Genomic DNA, 16080 nt, shown 5'->3' on the forward strand with positions numbered 1-16080 from the left:
ACCAGACGTCTCGAGTAACCCTACCCCAATTAGGTGCATCAATCTATATCACATCAAGTCACTCAATCGGCAGACTTCCCTAATCCATCGTTAACCACCAAACAAATTCCAACACCCATCACCATTCCCAATTCGTACCCCTTCAGGAATCAAGGGCCGCTTGCGCAGCAGCGATGGCGCGAGCCTCAGAGTTTGATCGTGTGACGCTCTCCCGGGAAGCGATGAGACCCTGCATGAGGATGTACACTATGGTAATAAGCATTTACACCTTTCATGTTAGAGAAAGAACTCACTGATGGGCATCAAGAACACGAAGCCAATGGAGTAAAGAGTAATCGCTTCATCCGACCCAACTTCGTTCTTGTCAAGCCAGAAGAATGGGTAATAGTTGGTGACGAGGTGACCAAAGGCCGCCCAACCCAGGTAAGCTGTGGCGAAGAACATGATGCCAATGAGGTGGATGCCGACAGTCTGGTTATAAGGTCAGTAAGCTGCTATCGCGATTGAACACCGACCTACCCATGGACGTCGAATGCTGTTGAGAACAAGGATCTCAAACACCATCACCGAAGATCCAAATGCGTACAAGGACAAGATGATGAAGGCACGGAACCATCCCTCGCCAAAGATGTCGGTGACTATTTATGATCAGTTGACTACCATGCGATAAAGAAAGTGCTCTTACATGGAGCAGCAGGCGTCTTTTCGGCATATGGAGCCCAGACATGCGAAGCGGTACCGTTGGGAGGTTGAGGCTCGGGTTGAGGTTCGCCGCTGGCATCGTCACTCTTGTGCTGGCGTGTGATGAAGAAGTAGATGGTCGAATTGGCAAAAGCGAAAACAGCAGTGATGGTGTAAAAGAGGGTAAAGTAGAATTGCTTGCGGAGGCTACCCATGTGCTTGGGGAGCGACATTCTTCGGATGAGCCATCCTTCTAAACCCCCCATGTGTCGATCATGATGGTGGGGATAGTACAGGTGGGTAAATGTCCAACACTAGAGAAGTCAATAATAGTGGAAGGAATCCTTATGTGAACTCACAAAGGTCTTGAGCTGGTACAGAAAGACAAAGAACAGACTGATATTGGCAAAGTCAAAGACGATACGCCAATCGGAGAACTCGCTTTGTTCGTGGATCTCGTAATTGAGGACGAGGATCACCACGGCTGTGACAAGCGACAAAACAACTCCACGCAAGATAACGAGTATGTTCTGCGGAATGAATGACCACGGGGAGTGAGATGCTCGAAGGAAGGCAGGCTATCGGTTCATCAAGTCAGCAAAACGATGAACCAAAGCATCGTGGAGATGACTGACATGGTCCTGCATCACATTGGGGCTGGGGAGGCCATCGGCGTTCTGGAGGAGAGGTGCTGAGTCCATCGCGAAGACTCAGCGGGGACGACAAAGAAGGTGAAGAGGATGCAGATCGATGATCAAAACGATGTGGTCAAACAGATAATTGCAGTAAGGTGATGCTGGAGCGCGGAGCCGATGAAGCCAAGAGATGTAGGGGATCAGGCGTCGAAGAGGCGATGCTGAACGAGACAAAGATACGCGATGATGAAGCTGGGAAGAAGAGAGACGAGAGGACGAAGCCATCGTGGTAGGTAATTATCGGCCAGCAGCCGAAGAAAGAAGGTGCTGTGATGTTAACCAAGAAGGCAGTAGCCTCGTGCTCATGACGATAACTGGAAGGTGCACGAGAGGCGATGCTAGAAGGAAGGAGGCAACAGTGAAAGCTCCTCACATTTCGGGACGTTAGGCTTATGAAGAGTTCATTATTATCCGCCGAGTCAATCAACTCGACATATCGCAATGCTAGTTCTTATCGTACACTCATCAATCATTCAGTCCACTTATTCCTGCTTGCGCGCAGCGCTCTCATGGCCTTCTCGCTCCATCCCCTGGCAACCGGTGAGTCTACCAGCGACCTCTTCGACCCTTCCATATCCCTTCTCGTGGTTCGGGTCGTTCTGTGCTCGAAGCTCGCCAGCCTTCTTCATGTCGGCAAGACCTGCTGCCTTGTCCTGTTCACCAGAGGCCTTCCATGGTTGAGAGCCGGTAATGGCGCCAATGGTAGCCTTGAAGGCATGAGTGAGAGGCCCTGGGGGGGTTGAGAAGGACTTACCTCTGCGGCTCCCTTGACGTATTGGACGTGGCTGCCGATGAGACCGGGCTGCTGGTTGTTGTTATCGGCCATTTTGAGTATAGTAGTGTAAGTGCAGGTGCTTGGGTTCTGGTGAAGATCAAGACGTTTGGATCGGTAGAATTTGGAGATTATGAAGAAGAATGTAAACACAGAGAACAGGACCAGCAGATGACCATTTTAAATACCAAGCTCCTTATTCGCCTACAACGCCTATGACATCGATCTCATGCTTCAAGTGTAGTCATGACATCACCTTCATTCGAGCATGACACCCCCGCGTTAGACCATTTATAGCGTCAAGGTCCCTGGAATTATGGGAACCATTTTGATCTAGCACCGCCACAAACACCAGCCTCAAAATGCCCCAGCTGTTCCAGGCCAGGTGGCCCGTGCTCCTCGAGCTCCCATGAGCCAGATGTCCATTTCGCTCCAGCGCGAAAGTTGCATCGTGGAGTTGTCAAGCTCTACAACAACCTCCCCTCACTCCACGAAACCGATATACAAACCTTCGCCATGCTGTCGGCTCTTGGAAACCCGCGGCAAGCTGCTGCGCAGCTCATGAACTTTGCGCTCATCCTCTCTACGGCCTTCATGGTGCGAACGTGTCTTCTTGAGCTCCCGGACGAAAGCTAACCTGTCGCAGATGTGGAAAGGCCTTTCCGTTATCAGCGACTCGCCGTCCCCGATCGTCGTCGTTCTATCTGGCTCTATGGAGCCCGCCTTCCAGCGAGGTGACCTACTCTTCCTCTGGAACCGAAACCTACTACAGGAGACCGAGATTGGCGAGGTTGTCGTTTACAACGTCAAGGACAAGGACATTCCTATCGTGCACCGAGTTGTACGCAAGTTTGGCAAGGGGTATGTTGTTTGTGCAAGAGTTGCGGGCAATGGCTAATGATGTACAGCGACACCGCTCAGCTTCTCACCAAGGGAGATAACAACCTTTCGGACGATACCGAGCTCTACGCCAAGAACCAGGACTACCTCGTACGAAGTGACATTATTGGAAGCGTTGTGGGATACATGCCATTTGTCGGTTACGTGACGATTCTTCTGTCGGAATACCCTTGGCTCAAGACAGTGATGTTGGGAATTATGGGTCTTATGGTGGTTCTACAGCGAGAATAAGTGGTGTATGTGACGGGAAGATCTTGGATATTGTATACAAAACAAGCGTTTGCTTTGTCGCCGAAGTAGCGCCAAGAGACGATTCGATTGATACCCTTTGCATCAAATTCCACAGAGCATATCGGTGATTTCCCGACACAGACGAAGGATCTCAATGGTACGTTTTGGTGCCAAGGCGGTAGAAGCGATGTAACAATGTCACAACATCCGTTGGCCGTCTTGGCCAGGCACTTCACCAAAGCCTAGGAATTAGTTAGTGGGTGAGTACTCCGTATTGCTAGAGATTTACAACCTGGTCTTTCGTTGGGTCCAGTTTGACTGACTCATTGAAAGGGACACACTACAATAGCCCTATAGAATTGGCACCCAGGTTCGGCGATTTCCTCATGCTGTCCCCTGGTCTAATCTTAGCTGCAACTAGACCCATCCCCAAAGCGGCTAACCATGAGATTCTTAACGGCGGCCGCCAAGGATGAAAGGGAAATTTCGCTTTGTTTCTTCTGTTAGTGGGGTCTTCAAAAGATGTTGTTTTCTATTCCCGACAATTCGTGTGTTTACCAGCATCATGATCCGGTTCTCAGCCATGGATGTTTCATGTTCAAAGCAGCCTCGAATGAAGGACCTTAACAAACATGGAGCCAACACCCAACGCAACCGTGGCTCTACAGCAGATTCTGCTCCGGAACCAGAAGAGGCAGCCTTCTGGGTACTAAATTTGTCTCTTGAAATCCCCATTCCGTAGCGCATTCAAACAAATCGCCATTCCCGTAACCGACAAGCCCCTTAGATCACCATCCATGGATCATCACCTCCACTCATCGCGCTACTCCTTGCAGGAAGCCAATTGAACGAGGGACTAACACGATTTTACTCCTTGCAAGTCCCAGGGGCTCTGATCCAACGCCTCAATCTCGAATATTGGCCTGGGGGTTTCACAGCTGGAAGCGAGCTAATCGTTCCTTTTTCTTTTAAATATCAAGTCTGTCTTACCCGCCTTTTCGCACAAGGCTCTTCTTTTTTTGTTTCGCTTCGTTTTCGGTCATTCGTTCGTTAGTTCGCTTTTTACACTCGCTATCACTGTGCGCTACCTTTATTCCCGTGGTTCCAACGCGCCGCGTCCTTCCGTTCATTTTATATTTTAAACCCGTCGTATTTCGCACAATGGCACCTGAATCTTCTACCCAAACGGATCCTGCGCCAGCAGCTTCTCCCGCTGTTCCTCCCAATGCGCAACATGCTCCTCAGACGTACGCCCAGCAACAACAGCAGCAACCTGGCTTTCAGCAAGACCCTCGCAGTTATGGGCCCCCTTACGCGCCGTACCCGCAACAGCCTGCCCAACAGCAATGGACACCCCCCCAGGTCCCTGAGTCTAAGGCCTGGATGATCACCAAGCTCACACTCCACGGGATCGATATCGTTTGCTGTATTGTTGGACTGGGTCTTACGGGCGCGCTCAGAAGTACTGAGACACTGGGTCTGATCGCGCTCGGTGCTTGTCCACTTGTACGGCTCTCTCAACCCCTTGACTAGATGGCATGTACTGACACTCTCTAGTTCGTCGTAGCAATGGTCTGGGATATCGCAGAATTGGCTACTCGTTTCGGTCGCAAATGGAAGGCCGGTATTCATCCTGGCGCCCATGTCGCCATCTCCCTCTTCATCTGGCTTGGTGCCGCTATCGTCGGTGGTCTCGAGAGCACTTTTAGCGCATACTATAATGAGTTCGATTACCTCGACGAAAACTGCGAATACAATTCTGAACAAGGACGTTACATTTGCACAAGCAGCGACAAAGTTGGCAGCAAACGCACGCTATTTATTGCCCTGTCAGTGTTTACGTGCCTCATCTGGCTCTGGCACTTCATCCTATTCGTCGGCGCCTGTATCGATACCCAGAAGCGAAACGCCGCGATGAGACGACCTGTTACAATGGTCTTTGGTGGACCGGCTTACTGGGGCCCGGGAGCGCAAGGTTTCCAGCAGGTGCCTCAGTATTACGGACCTCCTCAAGGACAGAATATCCCCATGCAGAACTGGGCACCACCACAAATGGGAAATGGCAAGGAATCTATGGCAGCAACTCAGCCTGCGGCTGAGCGCTATGCTTGAGACGCTGGAGGTTATTAGATCTGAGACTAATGGGAAGAATAATGTAGACTAGGTTAAATGATACAGAGATGAACCAAAAAAGACGAAGACTTTTATCGGCTTTGCATTTCTTTCCCTGGGGTATCCTGAAGTTTTCCAGAGCTCCCAGTCTCATAAGAGGACCGACGACTGTCGAATTCTGTGCTTACTAATAAACTCGTTTGGTTGCCTAGGCCAAGGGGCGATCAGTTGGCCCCTGGTGTGAATCCTGGCGCGATGCCGACCTTCATTTCTCTAATCACCTGCCCGTTGAAAACTTGAACACCTGTCATTCATAGATGGTTAGTATCTGCAGAGCAGAGTACCAATTCGCGGGTCTCGGCGCGGACGGCAGCGTGAAAGCTGGATAGTGTAATTAGAGGCAAGACTCACATTTCATATTCAAGCCGTCGATGATCAAGACCAATTCATAAGGGAACTTCTAGTACCAATATCTCCTGCAACGGCCACGAGGGCCCTGTGCTTGAGCAGTCTTATGCAGGAACCGTGGACGGAGATGTGTGACGTCTGTCACTATAACACCAATCCTCTGAGCATCTAACTTGGTTAATTGAGGCTGGCTGGGCCATGTCTCAGGGGCCATACCTTTGTTATGATCATCTCTGAAACTGCGACAGTCTAGATAGGCTTCATCGGATACCCAGATCTCCTCTTGGCAAATGAACGGCCCGTGATTTACTGTACCATCAGCATTCCAGTAAGGGAAAGTTTGGTAGCGCGTCGCAGACTTCTGGAACAAAGGAGCAATATCATCGCCCTAGATGTATTTATCAGTAATTATTTCTTGGCGTGGTGCAGAAATCAAAGACCGACCTTTTTCGAAATCGATTCTATGGCCTCCACGTAGTGTTCATTCGAGTTTTGGAAGCCCGGAATAGTCGGCTGTCCTGCATGCAACTCGTGGAAGTAAGGCTCATCGCAGCGAACACCATAGCTTGATCTTGCAACCCTAGTCGGACCGTTCGATTTGTCAAGTGCCCTTAAGACACCTCCCAAGGAAACGGCATCAATTGCCGTCATGCTGCAATTGTTATGAGTTTCCAGCTACAAGATAACTGACTGAAACTGACCGATTATGTGTGTCGAAGAGATATAGCTCTACATTGCAGTTGTTGGCAGCGTTGAAACTCTCGAGACTTTGACGGAGATGAGTTCATAGAGGAATCGATTCTCCGAATCCACCCGTCAGGATGACTTTCTGCTTGCTGTTAGGTCATTCTTTACGATTAGCATTGGAAATACCCACACAAACTTTCAGGCCACTCTGGGCCGCTGCGTGCAACTGCTGTTCCATAATGGCAGAAACCTTTTCGCAGACCTTTGTGTAAATCTCATTGAGGTGCTCACTATTGTTATATTAGACCCAAACCATACTATGACTATATTATGCATGAATAGTGCGGTACTTACGATCGGATTGTCAACTGGTTGGGCTGCCTCAGTCGAGGGTTCTCAGCTTGGTTGGGATCCCCAGCGTCAAACTTAAGCCCAATGACCTCAAGACTATAGTCTTTGCTATGCTCAGAGACGACCCATCCGGCCTTGATCAAGTGCTCGAAGTCATGAACGGCGAGCTTAAAGATGTAGCCCTCTAGTGTTACCCCGTCTTGGCTCAAGTAGTCGTGGCCTGCGAGTAAAGTTCTTAGCAGCTGCCGGAATGCATCGTTCAGTGCATTGGAGCCACATGAATCGCCTGTCAAGAACAGTCAGAACGGCCCACTAAAGGACAAAGCCACTCACCGCTATGATGCACGGCCTGCCTGGACAGCCTGAGAGGCAATCCTTGAGTGACAACATACGTCAAGGCATCACACGTCCCTCCTCCGGCGTCGAGGATCGTGAAAACATCCCCTTCCTATTACTGGTCAGCTGGGATGATGCTGTATGAAGGCGAAAATTTGCTTACTTTGATGACAGAGGGGCCGGCGAGTAGCCGTGTCGCTGCAGCTTCTGGCTCTGATATCATGAATATGTTCTCCATACAATCGTCGCTGAATTTAACTCCAGGAAAATCGACCCGCTTCATGGCTATACTCACACAAGTTTGCATGTCTCTAAGGGCTTGCTGATTCCAGAATACTGGCACGCAAATGACCATCTCTATAGTAGAAATAGATTTGCTCCCTACGATCTCATCTTTGGCATGGGCGAGCAATTTCATCAGGTAGTCGATGATGACTAAGAGAAGCATCTCTCGAATGGGAATCTCGCTTGGACAAGACCTCTTCTGAGCTAGTCGACGGAGTGTTTCAATAAGACGTGCGTTCTGCATCTGATGGTTGTCTGACTGGCTCATAAGATTCTTGAAGCCGTGTAGAAGCATCTGATTATTGTCAGAATGTGACATGACTCTCGACATGTCTTGCTGGACTTCCAAGCCCCAGCGTATCTGGTGATTGTCATGGCGGATAGCGCCAGGTTGCTCTACTTTGAGTTCGTCGAGGGGTTGGAAGACCCAGTCAACGGGATACCGGAGCAAGGTTGGCACTTCCAAGTGCATCGAACTTCCTCTACAAGTCATCATCCCAGAGACATAGTTTGACACTGTTGTGGGCGACAAAGTAGTGACGCTTTCTGACAGGAGTCCCTCGTGTACCAAAGTATGAGAAACCGACGAGTTCGTCTCGCCGAAGTCGACAGCCATGACAAGCTTTTCAGCACCCTGTGGAGACATTGTGGTAATAGGTGAGGGAAGAAAGTAGTTTGACTAGAGGTAGAAAAGATTGAGGTTTTTCTAAACTCAACCATCAAGGATAACTACTTCACGGCGACCACTATCTCGCATGTGGTGGTACAAAGGGGTGAATGCTCCTTTAGGTACGTAGCTTTGCAAGTATACAAACAAGAGGAAAACAAACGGCTTGCCTTGTTGTCAGACTCTTGGCGCCTAATTGCCTACTTTAATCAACTGAATTGACTGTTTGCTCTTTTAGGGTGGTTTCAGTACATATGCAGATGTCCGAGAAGTCCATGACGCTCAAGGTACTAGGCAGTTACCTATATCAGAAGGTGATCATCACAATAACAACCTGGTCTTAAAGTATCAGCAGGTCACTGAAAACATTAACAGCCCGTCAGCTATCTACTAAAGTTACAGGGCTCTAGCCTGGTCAGCAGAATCTATTATTGACGGCCTGTGATGCAACCAGCTTTCGGCAGGTCACTTATAGAGCCACCTGTCTGAGCACCGTGACCCACGTACGTGCCTTGTGATAAATATCAATCTGATACAACCTCCCTCAACAGCAGTAGGTCGTCTGGCCAGTGGTCTATCAGCGTAACTCATTAATCTCTCGGCCTTAAGCCTACAGGCTTCACTGCAGCCTTGACTTGTTGAAAGAAATGAGGCCTTGAAAAGAGAGGATCTTGCGATATCTCTTTTTTTGCTAAGGACCTTGAGCACCCCTGCAAGCCACTTTGGGCTACTTTGGCAGGCTGCCGAGCTAGGTTGCTACAGCTGTTGGATTGAACAGATTTAGACCGGGTGATGGGATCAGGCTGGTTGACTGGAATCAGAAAGGTCAGTTGTATCAGGATACGACATTTGGGGGAAAAAAAAAGAAAAAAAAAAGAGGCTTACATATAGGCTATTGCAAGCCTGTTTAGATTAAGCACCTGCCTTAAACTGTCTGTCGTCGCCCTGTCTAGAGCCTTGTCTAGAAACTGGAGTGGCGCGAAAACGTACATACTTCCATACCTGTCAAACAAAGAAACCCGCCACTCGCACTTTGATTGCCAACAAAGAAACCCGACACTCGGACTTACCAACAAAGCCGACAACAGAGTCAAAAGATTTGTTTCAAACTTCGCGTTTACAACTTACCAACCTACCTAATACCCTGAATGCCATTCATTACCATGGATCCAAATGCCCAGCGCAGTCCAAAAAGGCCCAGCGCAGGCCCGTACAAGTTAAGAAAAAGGATCAAGACAATACAGTATGCAGATAACCCTCCGAGGCGGGGACCCAAGAAGAAGCTCGCGCCTGGCGGAAGACAACAAAAGCAGCAGAGGATCTGGGAACATCAAGAGACCTGCCAACTTTTGGCTCATTTCCAATGGAGCTTCAGCAACGGAGTTGATTTCTGGAGTGTCGCGTTTCCAAAGTTTCAAGACACTGTCCAACCAACATTCACCGATGATCAGGCTGAGAAGCAGCTGAAGCATCTATCGACCCGGCATGGCCAGATGGAAGGCGACAATGACTATGAGAACTTGCTCGAATTTGGCCTCGAGTCGTTGAACCTACCAGAGGAGACATCAAGAGATGTTGATCAGTTCTTCAACCGTATACCCGACATCAACGCTGCCCGGTCTGAAGTTGGCGGTGCACTTGTGAAATGGTGTACTAAGAGGCTCTTGGTGAGTTTCATGGTCTCTCCGGAGAAATTGAAGGCTGTGAGTACGACCATGTCAAGTCACCTGCCACTTATCTCTCATCTCGTGCTGACTGATATGCTGCTATAGATATTGCCAGACGAAGAGAAAGACCAAAGTGTGGGCCAAGCTGACGAAGACTCCTCCGCTGAACCCACTCAACCCACTGAAGTGCAACAACCATCTCACGGTTCATCGCACCTCAGTTCGGCAGACCAAAATGCCGACAGCCCGTCCCCCAAGAGGGCTGAAACAACCGTCGAGAAACGTTCCGCCGATTACCCATCGCCTGATGGAAGAGAGATCTGGGAGATCGAAACCCTGCTCCTTGCGTCAGAGATCGAAAAAGAGCGACTCAAGAGAGAGCTAGATGCTGTGGTGAAGTACAAACCCGACGCCCGCGTGCAACACATCCTCGAGCAAAAGCTGGATTATACGGTCAGAAGGGTCTACAGCAGTAGATTTTTCAACGTCGAAATTCCAGGTATGAACGGGGAAAAGATTTCAAGGCTGTACATGATGGTGTTTCGGAACATACAAAATGCATGTTTCGGAGTATGCCGGGATCATCCAGAAGCACTGGAGGAACAAACCATGCACAGCGATCTCGCGGAGTCTTGGGCGCTAATGGCCTTTGGGCAAGGACTCAAAGATTGCATTCCTCGACTTAAAGATTCCAGGAATTTCAAAGGCGAGTTGCTCCTAGGACTATTAGCTTCAGCAGTCATTGAAATGGTATTCGAGCCAGCCTTCCCAGCATTCATTCACCCACCAAACCCCATTGCAGAAGCCTATCGGCAGATTATTATGGATGTTGGTAAGTGAACTGAGGATCGAGCGAGGAAATGACTAACATGATCCAGCTGGAGTCAATGAGCTTCATCGAGCAGATTGCATTGTCCTCCCACAAGTGACCGACAATAGCAGGGCTGAAATTATCCAGAGAAAGGTCAAAGAACTAGAACGTATACTTTACAAGCACTTGGACTCTTTCTGGGCATTTCCAGACAACGACAATGATAACGTCGAAGAAGTGCTCAGGAAAAAGATCAATTTCGGTTCCTTTCTCGCGCCGGCGCTGGAGTTGAAGCTGGATCTCATAACAACTGCCACACGGCTCAAGTTCTTCTACTACGAGTCAGATGAGCCCTTTGATGAGGAGTATATGGAGCGTTGCCCATTTTCAGACCGTGAGAGAAACATCATCAAAGGCTGCTTGTTCCCTCTTCTCTTGTGGCCCCGGGCTCGAGAGGAAACGGCAACTTCAAGTGACTACGTCCTCGAGCACAATACCAAATACAGCATGTACTTCACGCGACTAACAGAGGGGAGTCATCGTGATCTGGAAGTGGCGACTAAGGCAATCGTGCTGACGTAGGGTAGGATGGGGGAGACGCAGCAGTTGAGAGGGTCTGATGGGAAGTTGTTCTTATACATTGGACGAAATTTGAGGCTAACCTATCAGCCTTCCTAAGAGCACGCCCTGTCCAATTGATTGGGTGTTCTCGTCATGAGTCCGACTAGCCACACTTTCACGCTCAGGTGCAGGAACAGCATGAGACGTTAAATTACCAAAAGAGTTGTGCCAATAAGAGCCAAAAAGGCTGTCATCTGTGGTGTGACCTTGGTCCTGAAGCATAAAACCTTATGCGTAGGCTTCGATTTCGATTTGTCAAGGGGCATCTGCGCGTTGATATCCACATCCTTACTTGCCCAAAGAAACTCATTCCTGTAGTGTCTCATTTGGCTTTTCACAAGCGTTGTTCGAAAATATAAAGTTAGACTATGTATTGGACGGCGATGTGAAGGTTATTTCCAAGCCAATGAGGGATTGGCAGTTCCCGAACAATGTTATGACTTTATACACTCCAGTGAGTCATGGCACGAAACATCGAGCTCAAGTCGTCAGATGAGAGGCCACTGGAGGCAAAAATGCTCAGAAACTTTATCCTGGATGCCAAAAAAACAGGGGCAGATCTAGTAGGCCATGTACTACTCATGTTAAGCATCTTGCTTTAAAGCTAGAAGCTCGATCAGACTTTGACGGAGGTCCCTACAAAGTGACTGATGTGGGTTGATCAACTTTAATCCGTCCTCTATCTAAGTCCCCCCCCCCCTCCCCCTTGTGAAACTGGATGTTTTTCTCTTCGGTAAAATCTCGACTCACTATTCTGTATATCACCATCCTGTTCTGTCACGTTTCGATTTTACTTTTAATTTACCACCATGACTACCGAACGCCAACTGGGCAAATGGTGCCGATTTCATTTCGAAACCGGGACGATCAGTATCCCTAGCATTTTTATCACAAACACCGGAAACCTCCGTTCCCTATTTAAAGAAAAAGATGAATACGAGATGAAAGATGTAGACGCGTCAACTGGGCATGTCTTTGCGGACTACATATTGTCCCGCAGATATGACGTCGACTACGAGACCGCAGCACGAGACGAGAGAATGGCTTTGAGAGAGTATATGATTGCGCTAAAGGCCTGGGCTATGGGACGCCGATATAACCTCTATGGTCTGGTTGTACTGGCCAGAGAACATGCCATCGACTTGGCTGAGCTTGTGAACCCTATCTGGGTACTCGAGGTGACAGTTGATACTCCCTTGGCGATGAAACACATCACCGGTATCATCCACCGAATCGACGACTTCACTTGGGATGTCTTGGAGACCATAACAAAACGGCAGGCGACAGACATTCTCTTGCACATGCAACCTCCAGATACAGTGGGTCGGCTGTGGGTGATGCTCCAGTTCATGCAGAAAGCCCAGGGACCGGCTCTACTACGAAGCCAGCGTCTGGTTGCCCAGACCCTTCCAACCCTTCTGCCAGGTGTAACAGAATACTTGCAGTTGCGCCAGGAATTGATGCGAGCAAGGGAGGGTATAAATTCTGAAGATGATACTCCCTTCGAGGAGGATGTCGATAAGTACGTTGAAATTCCTTTTAATCACTTCATTCCAAGTGCCAAGATCAAGTGTGGAAAGATCATGCGGGCCATGGTCGGAAGCATCAACAGTAGCCGAAACATCGGTACCCGCAATAAGGAGAAGCCGTCCAAGAGGGACAAGTATATTTTTACAGTCCGTTCTATTTCATCAGATCATCTTGAAGATGATGAAAGTACAACAAGTCTCCTTCAAGCATGAAACTCTCAGCATCTCACTTCAGACGAGAGTACATGCAACTGGAACTGTTTCCACCCCTTCTCACATTTGGGAGTGAGAAAAGGGGTATAGGATGGGTGTCTACATCGGGCAGCACTCATACCTTCTTCTGGGTCGACTACTACATCACACATGCATACACACCTCTCCATCAACCTTGATGCACATTACGACTAAGCTTGGCAGCCATCAGATTTGGAGCCAGAGGCTAAACAAGAGTCAATATATTTCAGGTCTTTCTACCCTTCTCCACCACCACATCAGAGATCGCCATGCAGCAACTCGGTCACAAAAAGATAACAAGTCAACCTCGTGCTTCGGGGCGATGTATCACACGCACCAAACAACAATACTTATCTTTCAACATAAATTGTTGGAAATATTCTATACCAATTGAGTACATGGTTATCACCTCATGGAAGACGAATTGCATGGCACATGTTTTCATGGATATTAGTGCGAGTGTTATTGGATTCTTGTTTACTAGCATGTCAGACATTATCATAATGATACACATGATTGGTCGTCTGAGATCTTTGTTGTACTGCATATGAAAACGATTGTAAAGTGATCGTGATAACCAACTCGGAATGCTTAAAATTGCCATATCTTGGTCTCAAGTGAATCCTCAAGCCAGTAAAACGAACAGTCGAAGAATTAATCAGACTCACTTCGTTGTGTGAGGCTGGCGTCTGCATGTTGTGACACCAGCACTGCGAGGCAGAGTTGAGCAGCCTTATTAAACCAAGTCTCTTACCAGAGCTCCACCAGCGCTAGGACCAGGCGCTGAACATCAAAAGGCTCCCGGGATCTGCCTCTTCCAATTCAGCAACTCTGTCCTTCAATCTTTGCTTTTTCTTCGCTAATGCTTTTCTCAACCGTTGCGTCAACCGACGACAATTCGACGCAAAATGGCTGGATATTGGGGCCCCAAACCCACACACTCGTGAGTATTTGCTTCAATGAAGGGAAATCTGACTGAACACGCGAACAGGCCTTATGCGAGTGGTCCTTGTGCTGTTTACTTCGCAAGCGCGGGCCTTCTGCACATCCCCCGCTCACTCCTCAATGAGAATATGAAGCAGGCTGCACAGTTCCGAGATGACGATTCTTCTCATCCTCTGTACGAGCTGTGGCTAGACAACATCAAACTCGATGCAGGTCATGTCATCATTCACTATCTCATCACCGGTACCTACCAGTGCCTCCAGCCACAGGAGGAAGAAGAAGAGAAGAAGTTTGCAGCGGAACTCGCGACTGCTATTCGTGTCTACGTCGCTGCTGACAGTCTGTCCTTGCCCGCACTCCGTGAGATGGCCAGAGGGGAGATCTTTCGCCTCGGCGAGTGGCTCAGTCTCCCTGCCCTGATCAAAGTCATGGAAGAAGCTGCCCTGTCATTTGATGCGTACCCTGGAATCGCTACCTATGTCGAATCGCGAGTTTTGTCTTACTCCCAGGACGAAGTCATCCATGGCTCACACAAGGCCGATGAGACACTGGATGCGCTGGGTGCACCGGATTCTTTGAGCAAGGTATTACTACGAAGCGTCTTGCTCGCCAAGGCCTCTGAAGACCGCCAGAAGAAGGAGCCAAACTACCGACTGTCCACGGTGGGATATGCTGCGCTCGAACTGCGTCCGATCGAAGAAGGCATGGAACGAGCCGAGAAGAGAGCGCTCAGAAACGCTGAAGCTGCTTATGAGGAACAAGAACTTGGTCCGCTGATGGAGAAAAAGAAGAAAGGAGGACTCAAGCACGAGGAGTGGGCGCGGGTTCTGACCTTTCAGCGCAATGCTATAAAGAGAGCTGAGGAAGAGTCAATGGAGAGAGCGATGGACGCCCAGCGTTGGCTTGAAGGCAACAAGTCGACCGCCCCACATCCTATTCCTAAGGAGGGTAAGTAACCTGTTTCCAAGTCCTTGAATAGATCACGGCGCTGCATCTTCAAGGTCAATATTAATAGCCACAGATGCCAAGATTCGCAGGCTCGTATCCGAATCGTTCCGAGCGCTACACGAAGCTTGCGGGATCTCGCCTGACGAGCTGGCTGAACATTACGACAATGAGACCAACAGCGATTGCACTTGGACTAATCAGCTCACACCTGGCTCCAGCCAGGGTTCATCAGTGCACAAAGTATCCTCCTGGTGGTGATAGGGCTTCCAGGAAACGCAGGATTGCGGAAGGAATGGGGCATTCAAGATTGATGGGGTAGCATATGGAGATCAACAGACTACTTTCGGAGGTATGAAAGGCTAAATCGGATTACATCAAATGTCCACTCGTTCACAGCTCGCTTGCTATCGTGACTGTCGCGACTCTGGTCCACTTGTCCCTTGCACCGTGACTCGCACCGAACGACTTGCAAAAGATTCGGCGAGAACAAACAAATACCTCACGTCAAGGCATAACAGAGCGAGAGCATGGAAAAATCAGAGAATTTAATATTGCAAAGAACAGGACGATCTTAGACGATCTTGATTTAATTGTGTTGTGATTTTGCTGCTGAGGGTGTGGTAACGACGTTGATTTAATTACTAATCCAATGGATCATGTCTAGCTGTGATGCCGAACTAGACACGTGACCGTCACCTCCCACGGGTCACCATCCAGGCGGCAAAAGATACAGCTTGCACTTGATAATTAAAGTCCCAGAAATGCGAGAATGACTACTCAGGTACCATACCCAGAATACTCCTTCTAGAATAAGGACGTAGAGCCTGGGCTGGCTTATCGCAAGGTGGCGCGCAAGCTGTGGATCTTTGCACAGACTTGACCTAGGTACTTAACGAAGAAGGTTTGTGTGAAAGGCGGTTCTCAGTAAGCGAGAGCACACCGAAGAGCACAATAATTTATTTCTCTTGCATCAAATAAACTCATGCCTTACAAGAAGGTATGCGGCGTGATGCGAAAACTGTAATTGTGTGCTTTTAACCTTGTTGGGCGCCACCTGAATTTTACTTTCACAGCCTTACTTTACCTCGAGTGACCAAAGGTTTTCTAAAATTTGAACAGTCAACCTTTTGAAAGAGTCAAGTCAGTGAAGGCGTCTCAGTTTATTGCGTGGCGGTTCATGATTTGTTCTCCTAGGTTAAA

The 16080-nt window shown here is 48.8% G+C and overlaps 9 protein-coding genes across 9 annotated transcripts; 5 read left to right on the plus strand and 4 right to left on the minus strand.

The window, feature by feature from the left end:
• Nucleotides 1-142: 142 nt before the first annotated feature.
• On the minus strand, nucleotides 143-1382 carry FOIG_03975 (uncharacterized protein; the record flags this gene model as incomplete). Its single annotated transcript, XM_031202022.1, has 6 exons — nucleotides 143-246; nucleotides 294-471; nucleotides 520-638; nucleotides 686-995; nucleotides 1041-1259; nucleotides 1317-1382. 6 exons carry the CDS (start codon nucleotides 1380-1382, stop codon nucleotides 143-145), a joined length of 996 nt encoding a protein of 331 aa, XP_031067469.1.
• A 476-nt stretch (nucleotides 1383-1858) lies between these two features.
• FOIG_03976 (uncharacterized protein) lies at nucleotides 1859-2202 on the minus strand (the record flags this gene model as incomplete). Its single annotated transcript, XM_031202023.1, has 2 exons — nucleotides 1859-2083; nucleotides 2131-2202. The coding sequence occupies 2 exons, from the start codon at nucleotides 2200-2202 to the stop codon at nucleotides 1859-1861; spliced, it is 297 nt and encodes a 98-aa protein (XP_031067470.1).
• A 302-nt stretch (nucleotides 2203-2504) lies between these two features.
• On the plus strand, nucleotides 2505-3741 carry FOIG_03977 (signal peptidase I). Its single transcript, XM_031202024.1, has 4 exons — nucleotides 2505-2745; nucleotides 2795-3009; nucleotides 3057-3539; nucleotides 3613-3741. The coding sequence occupies exons 1-3, from the start codon at nucleotides 2665-2667 to the stop codon at nucleotides 3277-3279; spliced, it is 519 nt and encodes a 172-aa protein (XP_031067471.1). The 5' UTR covers nucleotides 2505-2664; the 3' UTR covers nucleotides 3280-3539; nucleotides 3613-3741.
• A 443-nt stretch (nucleotides 3742-4184) lies between these two features.
• Nucleotides 4185-5545, plus strand: FOIG_03978 (uncharacterized protein). Its single transcript, XM_031202025.1, has 2 exons — nucleotides 4185-4785; nucleotides 4837-5545. The coding sequence occupies exons 1-2, from the start codon at nucleotides 4441-4443 to the stop codon at nucleotides 5389-5391; spliced, it is 900 nt and encodes a 299-aa protein (XP_031067472.1). The 5' UTR covers nucleotides 4185-4440; the 3' UTR covers nucleotides 5392-5545.
• Nucleotides 5546-5851: 306 nt separating this feature from the next.
• FOIG_03979 (uncharacterized protein) lies at nucleotides 5852-6450 on the minus strand (the record flags this gene model as incomplete). The annotated part of the gene is made up of 3 exons (XM_031202026.1): nucleotides 5852-5967; nucleotides 6016-6187; nucleotides 6244-6450. The coding sequence occupies 3 exons, from the start codon at nucleotides 6448-6450 to the stop codon at nucleotides 5852-5854; spliced, it is 495 nt and encodes a 164-aa protein (XP_031067473.1).
• Nucleotides 6451-6583: 133 nt separating this feature from the next.
• On the minus strand, nucleotides 6584-8104 carry FOIG_03980 (uncharacterized protein; the record flags this gene model as incomplete). Its single annotated transcript, XM_031202027.1, has 5 exons — nucleotides 6584-6628; nucleotides 6677-6776; nucleotides 6856-7123; nucleotides 7171-7285; nucleotides 7337-8104. The coding sequence occupies 5 exons, from the start codon at nucleotides 8102-8104 to the stop codon at nucleotides 6584-6586; spliced, it is 1296 nt and encodes a 431-aa protein (XP_031067474.1).
• Nucleotides 8105-9288: 1184 nt separating this feature from the next.
• On the plus strand, nucleotides 9289-11185 carry FOIG_03981 (uncharacterized protein; the record flags this gene model as incomplete). The annotated part of the gene is made up of 3 exons (XM_031202028.1): nucleotides 9289-9828; nucleotides 9898-10624; nucleotides 10671-11185. 3 exons carry the CDS (start codon nucleotides 9289-9291, stop codon nucleotides 11183-11185), a joined length of 1782 nt encoding a protein of 593 aa, XP_031067475.1.
• Nucleotides 11186-12033: 848 nt separating this feature from the next.
• FOIG_03982 (uncharacterized protein) lies at nucleotides 12034-12966 on the plus strand (the record flags this gene model as incomplete). The annotated part of the gene is made up of 1 exon (XM_031202029.1): nucleotides 12034-12966. The coding sequence occupies one exon, from the start codon at nucleotides 12034-12036 to the stop codon at nucleotides 12964-12966; it is 933 nt and encodes a 310-aa protein (XP_031067476.1).
• A 929-nt stretch (nucleotides 12967-13895) lies between these two features.
• FOIG_03983 (uncharacterized protein) lies at nucleotides 13896-14888 on the plus strand (the record flags this gene model as incomplete). The annotated part of the gene is made up of 2 exons (XM_031202030.1): nucleotides 13896-13930; nucleotides 13979-14888. 2 exons carry the CDS (start codon nucleotides 13896-13898, stop codon nucleotides 14886-14888), a joined length of 945 nt encoding a protein of 314 aa, XP_031067477.1.
• Between the last annotated feature and the right edge of the window lie 1192 nt (nucleotides 14889-16080).

This window comes from Fusarium odoratissimum (assembly GCF_000260195.1).
Source record: "Fusarium odoratissimum NRRL 54006 unplaced genomic scaffold supercont1.5, whole genome shotgun sequence".
Classification (NCBI taxonomy): Eukaryota; Fungi; Ascomycota; class Sordariomycetes; order Hypocreales; family Nectriaceae; genus Fusarium; species Fusarium odoratissimum.